This window comes from Tauraco erythrolophus, chromosome 16 (genome assembly GCF_009769465.1).
Source record: "Tauraco erythrolophus isolate bTauEry1 chromosome 16, bTauEry1.pri, whole genome shotgun sequence".
In the NCBI taxonomy this organism is placed as follows: Eukaryota; Metazoa; Chordata; class Aves; order Musophagiformes; family Musophagidae; genus Tauraco; species Tauraco erythrolophus.
Genome location: NC_141480.1, coordinates 545,204 through 561,477, shown reverse-complemented (window position 1 = coordinate 561,477; position 16,274 = coordinate 545,204). Strand labels below are relative to the sequence as shown.

General features: G+C 55.8%; 1 protein-coding gene across 1 annotated transcript; it reads left to right on the top strand.

Annotated features, from left to right (window-relative positions):
* Positions 1-14,701: 14,701 nt before the first annotated feature.
* POU4F3 (POU class 4 homeobox 3) lies at positions 14,702-15,995 on the top strand. The gene is given in 3 exon segments (XM_086621374.1): positions 14,702-14,821; positions 15,109-15,484; positions 15,487-15,995. Coding segments are annotated over 3 exon segments (1,005 nt in total).
* Positions 15,996-16,274: the final 279 nt, after the last annotated feature.

Genomic DNA, 16,274 nt, shown 5'->3' with positions numbered 1-16,274 from the left:
CTCTAATGGGTTTTTTTAATGTCTGTGGCTCAGTCAGTGTATATTTTGAAAAATTCATTGCAGCAAACATATTTGAGTCCTGACAGTTTAAAAAATGACAGAGGGAACAAAAGGATTTATATATTTTTTTGTACAGAGTTTTTTCTTAAACTGTATAATTTTGTAAATATTTTGCTTTTTTGTGTACTAAAACTACCAGCGTATAGATTTCAATAAGAATTGTTGTATTTTTGTATTTGGAAAATGAAAATTACAGTGAATGAATGAAGCTGTAAGAAAAATTGCAGTAGCCTTTGACACACGTAGAATGGGATTCCTTTTCATATGGTTTTAGCTCTGAAGTGAGACCTGAATTGGCACACTGTGTTCAGGGACGCGTGCCCGTGCCCGGACGTGCGACCGGCCGCTCGAGTTGGGCGAGACAGGAGGGAAGCGAGCGCGGTAGCTTTAGTTGGATTTTTTGAGAGCTTCATACAATTTCTTTCTTTTTTTTTTCCCCTCCCACTTTACAGTGCACATTGGCAGCTTCCGTGACTCCCCAGGTGCCATCCCAGACATGGTTTCTAAATGCCGAGGCGCAGCAGTGCCGTGTGCCTCTGAAGCTGGCGTGGGCACTGAAAGCTGCTGGTGTGGTACGGGGTCGGGTGATGGGCAGTGCAGCGTGTCGGCCTCCTGCTGCTCGAGCAGAGCTGGTTGAAAGTCACCTTCGCTGTGCCAGAGCTGACGGATCCCCCTGTGGCTTAGGGTACGCTAGCCTGTGTTAAACCGTTTGGGGTTTTGGGGTTTGATTTTGTCGATTTTAGTAGGTTACGTGACAGTACAGCTTTATTTTTATGGCAAGGCTTTGTTGTGAAATGCAGGTGTGCTTTCAGAGAGTACCTGGGGCAAAATTCACCATCAGCAATGTCACCCGTGCGCACCAGGCAGTGTATGTGCAGGCCGTGGGTAATTAGGTGTTTCCAGTCTGAGCTTCAGAGTATAAGCATTGAAAGAGCATACGATAAGAAAAGAAACTAATTGTTTTGAAGAATTATCTCCCTTTCATTGTTGAATAAACCTAAGCAAAAAGAACAAAACAAACTCGAGAGGTGAAAAGATAAATCTGAAAACAGTTGCCTGCTTATTGTGAAAACAACACTTTTTTTAACAAAATCATGTGAAAAGGAATAAAGTTCCTCTTGGTGTATAGTAAACTTGTACTATAGTTTTTACAAATTGTGAACTTGTGTAATAGTATAATAGGAGATATTGTTGAATTTCTAACTGTTTATACATTTAAATTCATATATGTAATGTTTGTTTTATTGATTACAATTTGAATTTCTAAGATGCATGTTGACTTTTTTGCAATAAAGATATACTATGGAATGGTTCAAGATTTAGAAAAGACAAAGAAAATTCTAACTTAAATAAATTGGACAGTAGAACCATTCAAAAAAATTACAACTCTCACAAAAAGAGCGTTATCACTTTTTTGGGGGAAGCGTACGTGTGAAGCGGGTATTTATTTGCACGGACTGTGCGCGCGTTTGTTTTGCGGAACAGCTCGGAGAGAAATCGAGTGCATCAGTGCTCTGAAACAGTACTAGTTCAGAGGCTGAATTGATGGAGAGGAGGATACGATGGGGGTGGGAGGGACTTTAGTAAAGGCTGTTTTACACTTTGTGAAAGGCTCAAAGTTCAACAGAAAAAGGAAAAATGTTTTCTAGACGGCGGTGGGTTCCGTGTCTCTCTTACGGCTTTGCAGTGTTGCTGAAATACTGAAAATAGCGTGTGCAAACCATGAAACGTACGTGCAAATCCGAACCCGTTTGCAATTTGGTCTGAAAACCAATTTGTTCTGTCATTAACTTTATTCTTGGTCTTTCCTTCTTTCACTGGTTTCGGTTATTCCCTTCTCTTTCCTGTGTTGCTTTCATGAATGTAAATGTTTTTGTGATTTAAGTTTTCTAAAAGCCTCTTCTCTTGCATTCCTTTTTCTTACCTGCATTGTTAGTGTGCTGCAAGAAGATTTTTTTTGAAAACAGACTAGAAGTTTCACAAGAATGGGAATTTTTTCTTCTTTTCTTCACTGCACACTTGTTTTGAGGAATAAGAGGAGGAGAGGAAGGAACTTGCTAATATGTTTAATTTCTGTTTTTGTCTCACCATCTCCCTCACATCCCACGTTAGTCCTGCGGTGTAAACATTTTAAAACACAAACTGGCTTTTCTGTGTTGCTGAAGAGCCTTTTCATGCTGAACCTGTGGCTTTTGGCTGTTTTCTCATTGCCATAATTGAGCTTTGGAATCTTTCGGCAGGCCCCTTTCCTGTCAGTGCCACCGAATCACGGTCGTTTTGCAAGGTGCAGGAAAGCCCTTTAAGGAGACGGAGCGTTGGTACGGAGTAGGAAAGGTCTGACGTTCAGTCCGAAATACTTGTTCCTTTGTAAACGATCAAAATTAATTTTAGTGGCAAAAGGGAATAAAAAGACTTGAGAGAGGGGCCGAGCGTTTTTCCCTCTGTGTGTGTGTGGCTTTGGATTTATTTTTCCCCCAGCTAAATGTTCCCCTATGAAAGTACCACCGTCTGGTGGGGTAGGAAAGCTCTTCCTACAGCGCCAGACGCTGAGGGCCAGTTTGAAGAGAGCAAGATGTGTGTTAAGGAACTGTGAACCGAACAAATACGTGAAGGTAAATTGCTGCTGTCATTACTAAGCCAAGAGTCTCTCTAGTAGCTACAGTCATAGCTGTATGAAATACAACAATAATTTTATAGAGAGGTTTCTTAGAGATCCAAATATAATTTTAGCCTGTCTCTTGAAACGTGGGACCCCGTGCTGTCTCGTGTCACCATGGAGCAGGTTGTGCAATGTTTATCTGGGTCCCTACTGACGAGATCGCTGACACGAGCGTGTGGTTGGAAATGGAAAAGTTTGTCTGACGCTTCCCTGAAGTTTTTGTGTGTGCTTGCGCTGCTTTTTTCCACGATGGATCTGCAGTTGTGATGATCAAAATGTAAAGGGATTAACAAGAGCCTTTTCTCTCTCCCCAGGATCATTCACAGACAATTCCCGTTGCTGGCTGTTAATTTTCAGGTAGGTTGCTCCATGCCCGATCCTGGACGTGTGGAGCCAGATGTGGAGAATCGCCGCAAGGCCAACAGCAAGGTGAGGGTTAAGGTCCTGTGTATAATAGAACCTGGTGCTTGACAACCACTTAGTTACTGCTGCTCCTGAAGGGACACTGGGAAGGTGTGAGGATGGCAATGGGAACAGCACCCACTTTGGAAGGACAAGCCAAGTCTTTGCAGGGCACTTTCCCACCTGGTGGGAGGGCCTCTGTCCGCTGTCGGGAGCTAAGCGCAGGAATTGGTGAGCCGTGTAGGTCGGAGAAAATAATTCAGTGCTTCAGGGGCTACTTGGGGGGGGCAGAAGGATGCAGGGACCCTTCCCGAGCTGGGATCCCCACACCTCTGCTCCTCGGGGCTCCGGCATTGCTTCAGCATCTCTCAAGTTCTCTTGCCGTTTGGAGACAGGTTTCATGGAGAGGTGAAGGCATCCAACCTAATGATTATCTACGCTCTCTTTATTTGAAATCGGCGTCTTAAGGCATCTGAATATTTGAAGCGTCCGACCTGCACTACCTAAGTGAGGTCCGAGGCAGACCGTTGGCCGGCGACCAGAATATTGCTTTATCCCCTAGAACGCTGTCTGAGGTCGATCTGCGGGTGGCACACGGCGTGCCACCCGGCTCCTCGACACCTGCTTTACTTGAAGTTTTGATGGTTTTGTTCCGCAACAGGATACATAGTCCAGGATTTATTTTTAATAACACTTAAGTTGACATTGGACCACTGGAGCTCAGCACTTGACACGTTTTCCACTCCCAAGCAGAGGGCCAGCGCCGCGTTTCCCAGGCGGCTGCTCCGGACCGTGTACTCGCCGGAGGGCTCGGAGCAGCGACGGGGCGTCCCCGCGCTGCGCCCACGGCTGCCTTCCGCACGGGGACACCCAGCAGCCTGCATCTGGGGGGAGCCAGTTAAAGCTTTTGTGGGGAGAAGCGGCAGCAATTAGGTGGGTTGAATACACAAACAAAACATCTGCTGAATCCAAGCGTGGGATTGTTTTCTCTGCAATAATAATTTCTCATCACGAGGGGTCGTAACGGGACACCTCGGAGGTTCTGTGACATCTCCGTGGTCAGCAGGAACGGGGCTCTCTGGGTGTGCGGGGCACGGAAAGGCCCCGGGGCGGGTGCCCCCGGTGTTGGGGTCAGCACAGGCGGGTGCCGTCCCCCACCCCGAGCCCGGCGGCCCCAGAACCGCCGGGGGGGGGCTGCATCGCCGGGGGGAAAAGACACGCAGAAAAGTTAGTTGGAAGCCACGTAGAACAGGATTTATGTTCATCTCCAGGTAGGTATATTTTAAAGCAGTGTCTCCTATGACCCTAGCAATGTTCATCCTGGAAATATGCATTTTACTGTGATTTCTCTGCTTATTTTATTTCCAAGTTGATCTTAAATGTGCTCTCGCAATGGTAAACTCGGTTACGATGATGGACTTGTATATACAGCGTCTGTGCTTCTCCATATTCTCTGCTTGCCATCTTGCTTGTAATCCTGGTATACATTGAAAGTTTAAACATTTATTCAGCTGCATTCTTGCAGCTTTCGGATGACCTGAGAATTGTATAAATAGAAAAAGCTGATGATGTGTGTTTCAGACTTGTGACAGCATGAATATTGCACGCGTGAGGCAGGAGCATGTTGGCACTCTGCGAGGAATGATCGTTTCCGCTCTGGCTGCGTCTCAAAAGCGCGGGCAGCCTCGTACCACGCGTGGGTGCCTTGCGTGGGGACGGGTAGGGCTGTGCTTGCTTTGGCTCGGTGACGTCTTTGCCGTGAGAGGTGTCCCACGTGGGTACGTGTGACACGCAGCCGGTGCTCGGCCTCGGGGGTGACGGCGACGCCGGCCTTGCCGCGCGGCGTGGGTCGGTGTTAGGTGGCACCAGCGTGTGCTACGGGCAGTGCTGGAGCAGAGCGCTGCTGCTGCTGCTGCTCTGCACGTGTCACCTAAACAGACCGGGGGGTTCACTACGAAATACATCGCCTGAAGGGCAGATGCTGTCACGGTGAACTGCGAACGTGCAGCAGGTTTTGCCCTGAGAAGGAGCTGAGGAAACCTGCCCAGTTCCCCAGCCTTGGCCCCCAAAACTGCCACCGCTCTCCGGGCACTTCGGAGGCGCTCGGCTCCGGCCCAGCACACCGCGGCACTGGGATGGGTCCGGTGTCCCGTTGGGCCGAGGGGACCCCCCCGTTGTCCCCGCGGGCAGAGCAACGATGCCCGTCCTGGAGATGGGCTGAGTGACTGCGGCCGGCAGCGCCCGTGCTCTGCCGCAAGCGGGGCGAGGGGGATCCCTTAGGGACGGCGTGAGTGCCGGGATGAGTGTCCGAACCCAGGGAGCCAAAGGGCAACCGGACCGGGGGAAACCCCACCAGCGACAGGGAGGAGCCCAAAGCCGCGTGTGCCCCCGGCTCAGGGGTTTGGCTGCTGCACCGTCAGTTATCTGGGTTTCAGGAGTCGAACACCCTGTACTTGGTCTCGCGGTGCCCTGACGCGCCGGCGCGGCACCGCTGAGCGCGCTGCGCTCCGTGACAGTTTGGAGTTAATTATAGCCCGGTCGGTGCATCCTGCACCAACAACCTTAAAGCGCTGCTGCTCTGTGATTTATTTAAATGCTAATAAATTATACATTTCTGGCACTTTAGTAATTCATGTGAAAATCATTTGGAGTCAACTCAACATAACGTACCTCCGTGTGCTCTCTGGTGGCTACAGGTATGTCAGACAGCAATTCCACCCGCTCTTCCTTTTCGCTTTTTAACGTGTCGTCAGGTTATCTGTGGGTCAAGGAAGAGTGAGGAAGACTTCTGAACAAGCACGCTTCTGACTGTTATGTCTCTATTACGAAAGAGTTAAGTCTAAACCAGGGTAAAAGTGGGGTTTTTTTACACCACTGTAAGCATATCTAGGCCTATAAGAGAGCATTTTCAGGCTGTGTTTATATGCAGTGGAAGCTTTAATATCAGCGTGTGGAGATTGGTGTGACAGAGAGAAGAGAAACAAGATAACAAGACTTGTTAATTTAACTACAAAATACATTAATGTCTGAGCTTTGCCTGCAGTGGAAGGAAGAGGTTCTTACAGCTTCATGCTGCCCCAAAACTCGATGACATCAGCTTTAGGGAGCTGTGCTTCCCTAACGCAGGGGACGAAAAACCTCCAGAACACAACGCGCGTGACTTCAAACAGTAAAATCTGCAAAGCTGTGCAGAATTGTAGGTAAAACGTAGCCCTGAGCCCGCACCCACCCGCTGCAGCCTCGCGCCCCCGCGGGCGGTTCTGCGGAGCGGAGCCGAGACTCTCCCCGTTCTGCGGCCGGGATGCTCCTGCCACCGACCCTCGCAGACGGCCACACCGTTTCCCGGCTGCTCCGGGGGCAGCAGAGCTCTGGGTGGCAGAGGGCCCGCTCCGCCCGGGGAAAGCGCTGGTGCGGGCGTGAGAAGCGCCACGGCGGAGCATTGCTCCGACCCGTGGGGAACCGTCGGTCAGTGTCCTCAGCCAGGGAAGGTGTAACCTCCAAATCCGCCCCTGAGCAAGCCCAGTGTCATCGCAAACTCCCGTGCAGCTGTTGACGTGGCACCTTTTGGGACACCGTTAGGAGCAGGGACCTGGAACCTTTCCTGGGCAGCCCAGTCCGGGAGAGCAGCCGTGGGAATGGGGGGGGGGGGGGGTCCACACTATGTGTGGCTACGGGGGCACCAGATGGGCAACGCGCTGCTGTGCTGAACCGCCTTTCGGACGGGCTGCAAGCTCCTGTCCCTGCCTGCAGCTCCGCATCTTGACACGGCTGCGTCCTGCCCTCGCGTGCTCCTCACTGCTGTGGCTCAGGGACTGACTTTGAACAGTTCTCTCCACTTTGCCCGAGCTCTCGGTGGCTTTGGGAGGAGCCAGCACCTTCCCTGCAATGTCTGTGCTCCCTGGGTCGCCCGTCTCTGGCAAAACCCAAGGATAAGCATCCCCCGGCCATCTCAGACTTTTGTACAGGGAACACAAACCATCCCACGACAGGTGGCACCACTGACTCAGGGGCCTGTGCTGAGCTATGCCCGTGCGGGGCTGGTGCTGGGAGAACCGTGTCACCTCCAGGTCCTGGGATGTGGCCAAGTGCTGGGCTGGGAGCTGAGCAGGGCACGTTCCTGCGGGAATACTCCCCAGGGATTACTCTAGTAATTAATTACTTTTCTACTTTGGAAATACTTCTTGCCTACAGAGTTTTCTAACCAGGATGTTTGCATCTAAACGCAAAGCAGGTTAGGAACTCGAGATTTTCTTCTCCTGATCCCAGCAAGGCGTCTTGGTGTGTCTGAGAGGTGAAAACTGTGCAAGAAGCAAAGAGATGTCACACCGACGACACGCCAGGCTGCTGAGACACCCCGTAACACGTGCAGCTGGCGAGCACCCACGGTGGCAAAGGGCACTGGGGGGTGTGCGGGCAGCCGGCGCCGCACCACCCCACATCCTCATCAATAAAACACGGCTGGGAGCCGTGGGACACTGCGGCCCGTCAGCGCTGGCACTGGCATGGGCTCGCGTGGCCGCGGCGCTGGGGCAACACACTCTGGCCAGTGACCGTCTGTTTGCCCCGAGCTGGGACACAGCTTCGCTGTGGCTTCTGCAGTTAAACACCGGGAAATGTGTCTGGGGAAGGGACGAGTTCAATGTCAGGTGACAGGACCTCTCCCGCCCCCTTTGATCATTAAATTTCTGTTTCAAATTTTAAGGAAGGTTTCAGGGAGTGTTAATGTAACGGGGATGTGAAGGCAGCACAAAGCTGAGTAAGTTTTTCCGAGGGAGGGCTGGCTCCAAGGGCCCTGCAGCTTCTTCTCCGGAGTTCGGTCCAGTCTGCAGCCCACATGGTGCTGGAGAGCATCCCGGCTCGCTGCCGTAACAACGCACGGCGACAAAAAGCAGCAGGAATCCTGGCTTCCTGATGCAGAAATGTGCAAACTCAGGGCAAGGCTTTGGGGGCTGCCAGGTAAAACATGTCAGTGTTGTTCCTTCTCCCTCCTCCCGAAGATCGCCCTGACAAAGATACAGCTGTTTGACTTGTTGATTAGCAAAAACATTAGCGGACCTACTGTTTCAGGACATGAATAATTAATGCTTGTTCCTCATTAATTTCTTGTGGAACAGAGTCCTGTTAGACCACATTTAGATGTATTTCTAGAATTAGGAGCAAATATAACAAGAAAGAGATGCCTGACAGATAAGTGCTCTGTTCCACCCCCCCTGGAAAATATTGCCATGTTGCTCCTGTTATCTCCACCAGGAGCGGATCGGGCTTATTTTTAACAAGCACCGATGTGCCCTTTGTTACAATTTTAATTCCAGGGAATGATACAAGAAACAAGTTCTATAATTCATGCACATTACAAACGAGTACAAGGAAGACCTCCCAGTTAGTGTGAACTGTCTGGCATCTTGTGTTCCTGGGACCTCAAATCAAAACCTTGTTTACTGAAAAATTAAAAAATGAGATTGCATCAGCTTTCCAAATGCTGCTGCTGGAAGACAGACTGTTTGTTCTGCCTCCGTTAAACAGGCATTTCAATGCTGCAGTGTGGCTTTGGCACTTCTAATTCCCCAATACAGCCACGATGCTTTTCTGATATTTAAAGGCTTTTTAGTTTTGATCTAGGATTAATACTCACAAACACCCTCTCAGCCTCCTGGAGCTGCCCATGCCCAGGGTCTGTAAGCAGTAACGTGCCCAAGACTTTGCTCCCCGAGAGCTCCTCTGCATGCAGCCAGCAAAGCATCCTTTTCTTTTTTAATTACAGAGGATGAGAATGAGCACTTATAGTTTAATTTGAAGCGACACGCAAACCCCAGGTACCACCCCAGCCCTTAGGGCCAGCACAGCTCCCCACACCCGTGGCTCCGGGTCGTCTTCTGCTTCTGTGAAAGAGGAACGTTGGCACCAGCAGCGACCTTTATTTCCCCGGGTTGTGCCAGGCTGGTCAGACCAGCCCCGGCGGCACTGGGCCGCACGCTGAACGCTCAGTGCCGATTTTGGGTTGGGTTGTGCTGTGCTCAGTGACGGGAGCTGCAGGGCTTTACCAGGTGCCGTGGGACGTGCTGCTGGATGCCGGCTGGCTCTGGCTTTGGTTCCACAGCTCGTCCTCGTGACTGTTGGAGACACACACCTGGGGCTCCCCCTGCAGCAGCCAGTGGGAACCCCCCTCCTGTGGCTCTATGTCTCTACTGGGCTGCGGTGACCCTGGGCAGGCTGCTGAGCCCTCCCAGCCTATTTGCACAGGGAGATGGCTCAGGAGTGGTGGGAAATGTACTTTTGTCTTAAACTGCCTGTAGGATCTCTCTGCTGCAGGACCCAGCTGCGGATCTCCGCTGAGCGGGACCTTTGTGGTGATGGCACTTGCAGCTTTTCTCTCTGAAGCAGCTTCCATCCCGCCCCCACCTGTATTAAGAACTTCCCAGAATGTGAATGGTCCTTCCCCAGCCCCTCAGTTTAACCCTCCATGTTCCCTTACAGCATCTTTCATTCTCTCAAACCTTCTCTTCTGGGTCGGGCCCCCAGCTGACCTCCCCCGTACCCGCACCGCGGTGCAGCCGTAACTCGGGCGCAGTCCTGCCTCACTGTTTAACCCCGTTGCTTTCAGCCCTGCGGAGGAATGGACTCCTCTAAAACCCGAGTGCTCTGGGTGACACTCTATAGCCCCGGAGACTTCCTCGCTGCCAGACCCCTTCCCTTTGAAAGCCTGACACGGTGTGGCCCCGCTACTGAGCCGGGCAGCTCCTGTAACTTAGCAACTTCCTTTTGGCTTTGTTAAGTTGGGCTCTTCAATCTCCTTAATGAATAAGAGAATCAAGCCAGGTAATTGATGCTTGGCCATTTAGCTGATAAATAATTGACTGTCTGGGTAACCCTAGATATTTCCTCGATCAGATTGTGCAGTGGAACAGCCATATCATACCGGGGGCAGCACGGCTCGTGCTTTTAGGGTACGAGAAATGTGCTGTGCAGATCCAGGTTCTGCAGGAACCTTCCACGCTCAGCGCTCGGCACTCCGCCTTCACACGGACCAGGCATTTCGTGGTAACGGGCTGCAGCTCAGCCACGGAACTCACTTTAGTCATGAACCTGAGTGAGGTGTGAAAAACACAACTTCTGTTTCAGACACACAGTGAAGACAAATGTGAGGATGTGCCAACAAAACCTGCCCAGGACGGGGTGGGCAGGGGTGGGGAGCAGAGGCTCCAAAGCAGGAGGCAGACAGCTGGTACGCACGGCTGTGCTCCCCCAGCGAGGAAAAGGAAAGTCTCTGTGTTAGCTGGGTGTGCTTCAGCTGCTCACGGACCTCGAAAGGTGAAGCGTTCTGCTCCAGAAGGGCCGCGTTTGCGGGCAAGGATACGGTTGGCATCGCAATTGCAGAAAATGTAACGGGGCAAGTTATGCCCGTTTGTGACTGTAACAGATAGTGCTGCTGACCGTCCATGGTGGCATGAATTGTGTGTTAAATAACACCTGTTTGCACTTCAAACTTCCCACCAGTCCTGTGTAAGCATTTACTATATCATTGAAACTATAATCATTTACTATATCATTTTTAAACTAAATTGAATTAATACATTGAAACCAAGAGCCTATCGAGGACACTGTGACTGTGAATTCTAAATAAGAACAGAATATTTTGATATATTAGGAAAATGGATAGCAATCTTTGAACTGTGACAAAGAATAAAACAGCACATGCTTTTAATCTGACGTTTACCTTCAGATTTTCAATGAGTCACTAGTGATGTTTCATCAGGGTATGGGTTTGGTGGGTTTTTTTCTTCCAGAAATATCATTAATTATTTACCAGTAGGTGAATGATCTCTGAAATCTATTGCAGTGACACCTTTGAGCCTGTAGATAGTTTCTGATGGCAAACCATCTGGGCTCCTTTAACTTGTTATTGTTTATCCTTTGGACTTCTCTCCTCGTTTGTAAGGTGTAACGCCAGCAGACAGGGCCAGGAACATCAATATTTTACAGCTTTAATTAAAGGGAACCCAGCGGCTGCGTTACCCAGCCCAGCTTCTTTCAAAGTGGCTGCCTCCAGGAGGGGAGGAAGAGACAGTGCTTGAGGAGGCAGTCAGGAAAGGCGTTCCTGGGGCGGGCTGTGGCACGAGACAGGTCCGAGCTGTGACACCAGCCCCAAACCCAGCTCCGTATCCAATGTGCGACGCTTGGCCGCAGCGCATCCTCCGAACAGCGCACGCAGTTTCACACGGGAACAGGGGAAGGGGGGGGCTGAGGCCTCCGACAGCCCCTCCTCCCTTGAAAGGGAAGGGAGCAACAGCAGAGAGACGGGATAAGAACCACAAATGCTCTCGGAGCCGGGGAGGGGAGACGCGCTCTGACGAACAGGCGCTACCTCGGCCTTATCCCCAGCACTCCGCTGGCCTCCTCTTGCCTGTTTCTGTTAACCAGGCAGCACCAAATTAAGGGAGGATTAAAACCAAACCGAAACAAAGGCCTGAAACTTACCCCTCTATTAATTACTTCCAGCATAGCGGGACCGCCTATAAATATGGTGCCACTTTAGATAAAACTTTCATGCAGCTGTTTAGGCCCTCTGAAATATAAATGATTTCCTTTAAATTTTTTATCATAAATCAGGGCACGGAGCTTTGCAACAACGCGCTGGTTCCCCCGACGGGAGGGAGCTGCTTTGCCGGCTCGATCCTCCGCGCCTCTCGCAGCCCGATCCCTGCGCCCCTTCCCGGGGTGGGCCTTGGGCGGGGACCGCGGGATGCGGGGCACGGCGGGTGCGGGATGCGGTGGATGCGGGGCACAGTGGGTGCGGGGCACGGCGGGTGCGGGATGCGGTGGATGCGGGGCACGGCGGGTGCGGGATGCGGTGGATGCGGGGCACGGCGGGTGCGGGATGCGGTGGATGCGGGGCACGGCGGGTGCGGGATGCGGTGGATGCGGGGCACGGTGGGTGCGGGGCACGGTGGGTGCGGGATGCAGTGGATGCGGGGCACGGTGGGTGTGGGGCACGGCGGGTGCAGGACGCGGTGGGTGCGGGATGCAGTGGATGCGGGACGCGATGGGTGCGGAGCACGGCGGGTGCGGGGCGCAGTGAGTGCGGTGGGTGCGGGATGCGGTGGGTGCGGGGCACGGCAGGTGCGGGATGCGGTGGGTGCGGGATGTGGTGGATGCGGGATGCGGTGGATTCGGGATGCGGTGGATGCGGGATGCGGTGGGTGCGGGATGCGGCGGGTGCGGGATGCGGCGGGTGCGGGATGCGGTGGGTGCGGGGCACGGCAGGTGCGGGATGCGGTGGGTGCGGGATGTGGTGGATGCGGGATGCGGTGGATTCGGGATGCGGTGGGTGCGGGATGCGGTGGGTGCGGGGCACGGCGGGTGCGGAGCACGGCGGGTGCGGGGCGCGGTGGCGGGCGCTGTCCGCGGTGCTGGCGCGGCGGCGGCCCGGAGCGCCCGGCGCTGCCCGCGGTGCTGCCCGGGGCCGGGGGCGCTCAGCGCTGCGGTGCGGGAGCGGCGGGTGGAACCTCCCGCAGGGCCCGTTACCGGCCGAGCCTTGTGCAGCTGCAGCACAAGGGGCCGCTCCCAGAAACAACCACTTTCCTCTGCAGCGTTCCGCAGCGCCGTGTCCCGCCGGCTCCATCTCCGCTCTGGCACTTTCCGGGAGACAGCAGCTCCCCAACGCACGCGGCAGATCCCGACCCGTCCCTTTTGGAGAGAACGATAAACCAGGACACTTCTGGTCACTCCACCTGCGTTTTCACCTGCTTCGAGATGCAGAGACATGTTGCAAGCACCTTCGGTGCGTGCGTGTTTCCTGAAAGAAACGCGTTTCACCAGAAAAGCAGCACCTCTTCTCTCTGGCCACCACATCGAAGTCAATACATTTGTCAGGAAGCCAAGACAGCAGCTCCTTTGGCTCTTGGTCTGTGTGTATTAAGGCTCATAAAACTCTTGGAAACTTTAAATCTAGAGGTAGATTTTATTTTTAAATACTTCAAATTTCACACTTGCAAAATACTTACATTGCTGGACGATCAAAGTCTGGTAGTGTCTGGAGACACGTGACGATTAGGACAGCAAAAATAAAACGACGGCTCAATAGAAGAACAATGCCAGCGTTCGGGACTGTTTTTCTCGGGGAGACCTTTCTTTGTCTGTTCTCTCGGTTACCGAGTCAAGGTCGGATGTTTCCAGCCCGTATCGCGTATGTGCGGGTGGCACAGCTCACTTCACATCTCGCAGCCTACTGTACTCTCCCGCACCTGAGAATGTATTTTACAGGATTTGTGAGGGTTCGCCACGGAGGGGAGGGGGGATCCGAGGGAAGGGCAGTGCTGTGTTACCCTCACCCACCTCTGCACCCGAGGCTGCGGCTCTGGGCAGGGTATCTTGGAGCCTCTCTGGAACTTGAAGCTGCACCGAGGACATTTAAGAAGCCCCGTACTCCGCCCAGACAGATTTCTTACAATTTCCTATGAAAACAAATTCCTCGGTGGAAACATTTCCTTGCACTCTGGGTGTTGAGGGCAGGCCTGCCCGCACCCCCAGTAACCCCGCTGTGCTGACGGGCACCACCGGCAGCTGCATTTTCCTCTCCCCAGCCCGTCCTGCTGTTCAGGTACCACAGACCCGGGCCCGGCCCTGCCGCTCCGCCGTGGTTCCCGGAGGGCAGGATGGACCCCCAAGTGACAGCTGATGTGGGCATCTGATGTGCACACCTGAGGGGACTGCGTGCCAGGGGAGGGTGCCAGACAGTTTAAATCCAAGCTTGCCATCGCTGGGTGCCCTATTGGGCGACACGTCGGGGGGAACGGGAGCACTGCCCGCCCCCCCACCGGCCGTGGCCCCGCGTGGTCGCATGAAGGCAGCGCTGCAGGGGTTGCGTTACTCATGCAGGAACCCCAACAGACGTTCTCCCTTTGCTGCACCGGGGCTTGTTGGGTTTATCCCTCCGGAGTGTGACCGAGTGGTATCAGTCCTGGGCCGGGGGGCAGAGGGGCCCGGGCCACAGCAGACGCCCGCGCAGCAGGTCCCTGGGCAAGGGACGGTGCCTCCGGTCCACGTTTCAGCCCGTGGGCTTTACGGAGAAACGTTCCCTCCGCCCGCCCCCTTCCCTCGGGACCTGCCGCCGTCCTGACCTCGCCGGCCGAGGGAAGGGCAGGATTCAGCGGGTGACACCGGCAGGGCTGCCCGGGGGCCCGGTGAGGCGAGGCCCGGCCCCGCCCGGGGCTGCGAGTCGCTCCCGGCCCCGGCCCCGCGCCGGCAGCGCGCCGGCCCCGACGGCGCGTCCCGCCGCCCCGAGCGGGGCGCGGGAGGGCGGCGCGGGAGCCGGGGGGGCCGAAGCGTCCCGCTGCCCGCCTGCTGCCCGCCTGCTGCCCGGGTGCTGCCCGCGCTGCCCTCGGCTCCCCGCGGCGCAGCACGCGTGCGCGGGGCCCGCTCCTGGCAGGCAGCGTGTAAGATGAGTGAAGAAGCGGGTGGGGGGGGGCGAGCGGGCGCGCAGGGGAAGCTCTGCCATCGAAAATCGCTCACTTGGGCAGTGGCGAGGCAGAGAGACAACCCCGAGCCGATGTCAGGGGCTGCCTACCTGCGAGGTGCGCAGAGATGATGGCCATGAACGCCAAGCAGCCGTTCGCCATGCCCGCCGCCCTCCAGGAGCCCAAGTTCTCCAGCCTGCACTCCAGCGCGGAGGCGATGCGCAGAGTTTGCCTCCCGGCCCCGCAGGTATGTAGATGCAGCATAATTACCGCTTTAAGGCACATTTTCTGACAGGCACCGGCTTAATGTTTTTTTCATGTCGCCAGAACAATCGCGCGTCTCGGAACCTCTCTCCCCCCTCTCCCGCTCCCGCTCCCATCTCTGATCCACACGTCTGCGCGAGCGGGGCTGCTGCCTTCATATTAATTTTTATGACCTGAGCTCTGAGGAGGAATCGCGGTGCCGGGGCAGGTTTTTCATCCGGAGATGACAGTATTCCCCACTGACTCCACCATGCGCGTTCTTGCTCGCAGCTGCAGGGCAATATATTCGGGAGCTTTGATGAGAGCCTGCTGGCCCGCGCGGAGGCTCTGGCGGCCGTCGACATCGTCCCCCACGCCAAGGGCCACCACCACCACCACCACCACCACCCCTTCAAGCCGGACGCCACCTACCACGCCATGAGCGGCGTCCCCTGCGCCGCCGCCGCCCTCCCGCACCCCGCCGCGCTCGCCGCCCACCCGCACCCGCTCCCGCACCCGGCGCTGGACGGCGGCGACCTGCTGGAGCACCTCTCGCCCTCGCTGGCCGTCGGTGGGCTGCCCGAGCCGCCCGCCCTGCCCGCCCCGCTGCCGCCGCACCCGCTGGCCGCCGCGGGCCCCCTGGCCGTGGGCGTGGGCCCCCCGGGGGCCCGGCGCCGCCGCCGCCCGCCGCGCCCGAGGCGGACTCGGACCCGCGGGAGCTGGAGGCCTTCGCCGAGCGCTTCAAGCAGCGGCGCGTCCGGCTGGGGGTGACCCAGGCCGACGTGGGGGCGGCCCTGGCGGCGCTGAAGCTGCCGGGGGTGGGCTCGCTCAGCCAGAGCACGATCTGCCGCTTCGAGTCGCTGACGCTGTCGCACAACAACATGACGGCGCTGCGGCCGGTGCTGCAGGCCTGGCTGGAGGGCGCCGAGGCCGCGCACCGCGACCGCGCCGCCGGCCCCGAGCTGCTGGCCGGCGCCGAGCGCAAGCGCAAGCGGACGTCGATCGCCGCGCCCGAGAAGCGCTCGCTGGAGGCCTACTTCGCGCTGCAGCCGCGGCCCTCCTCCGAGAAGATCGCCGCCATCGCCGAGAAGCTGGACCTCAAGAAGAACGTGGTGCGCGTCTGGTTCTGCAACCAGCGCCAGAAGCAGAAGCGCATGAAGTACTCGGCGGTGCACTGATGGCGCCCGCCCCCCTGGACCCGCCGCACCGGCCCCGGCCCCGGCCCCGACGGCGCGGCCCCGCTGAGCTCCCGGCGCCGCCCCGCCGGACGCCCGGGACGGGGCAGGTCGGCCCCGAGCCCCCCGGCTCCGCCGCTCACGGCGCCAGCCCGCCCGCCCCGGGACCGGAGCCGAGCGCGGCGGCGGGGCGCGGGGGCGAGGAGCCGGGCCGGCGAGCGCGGCCGCGGAGTTCCTGCGCTTTCCCGGGCTCCGTCCCGCGACGAGAAGAGCCGCTCCGGG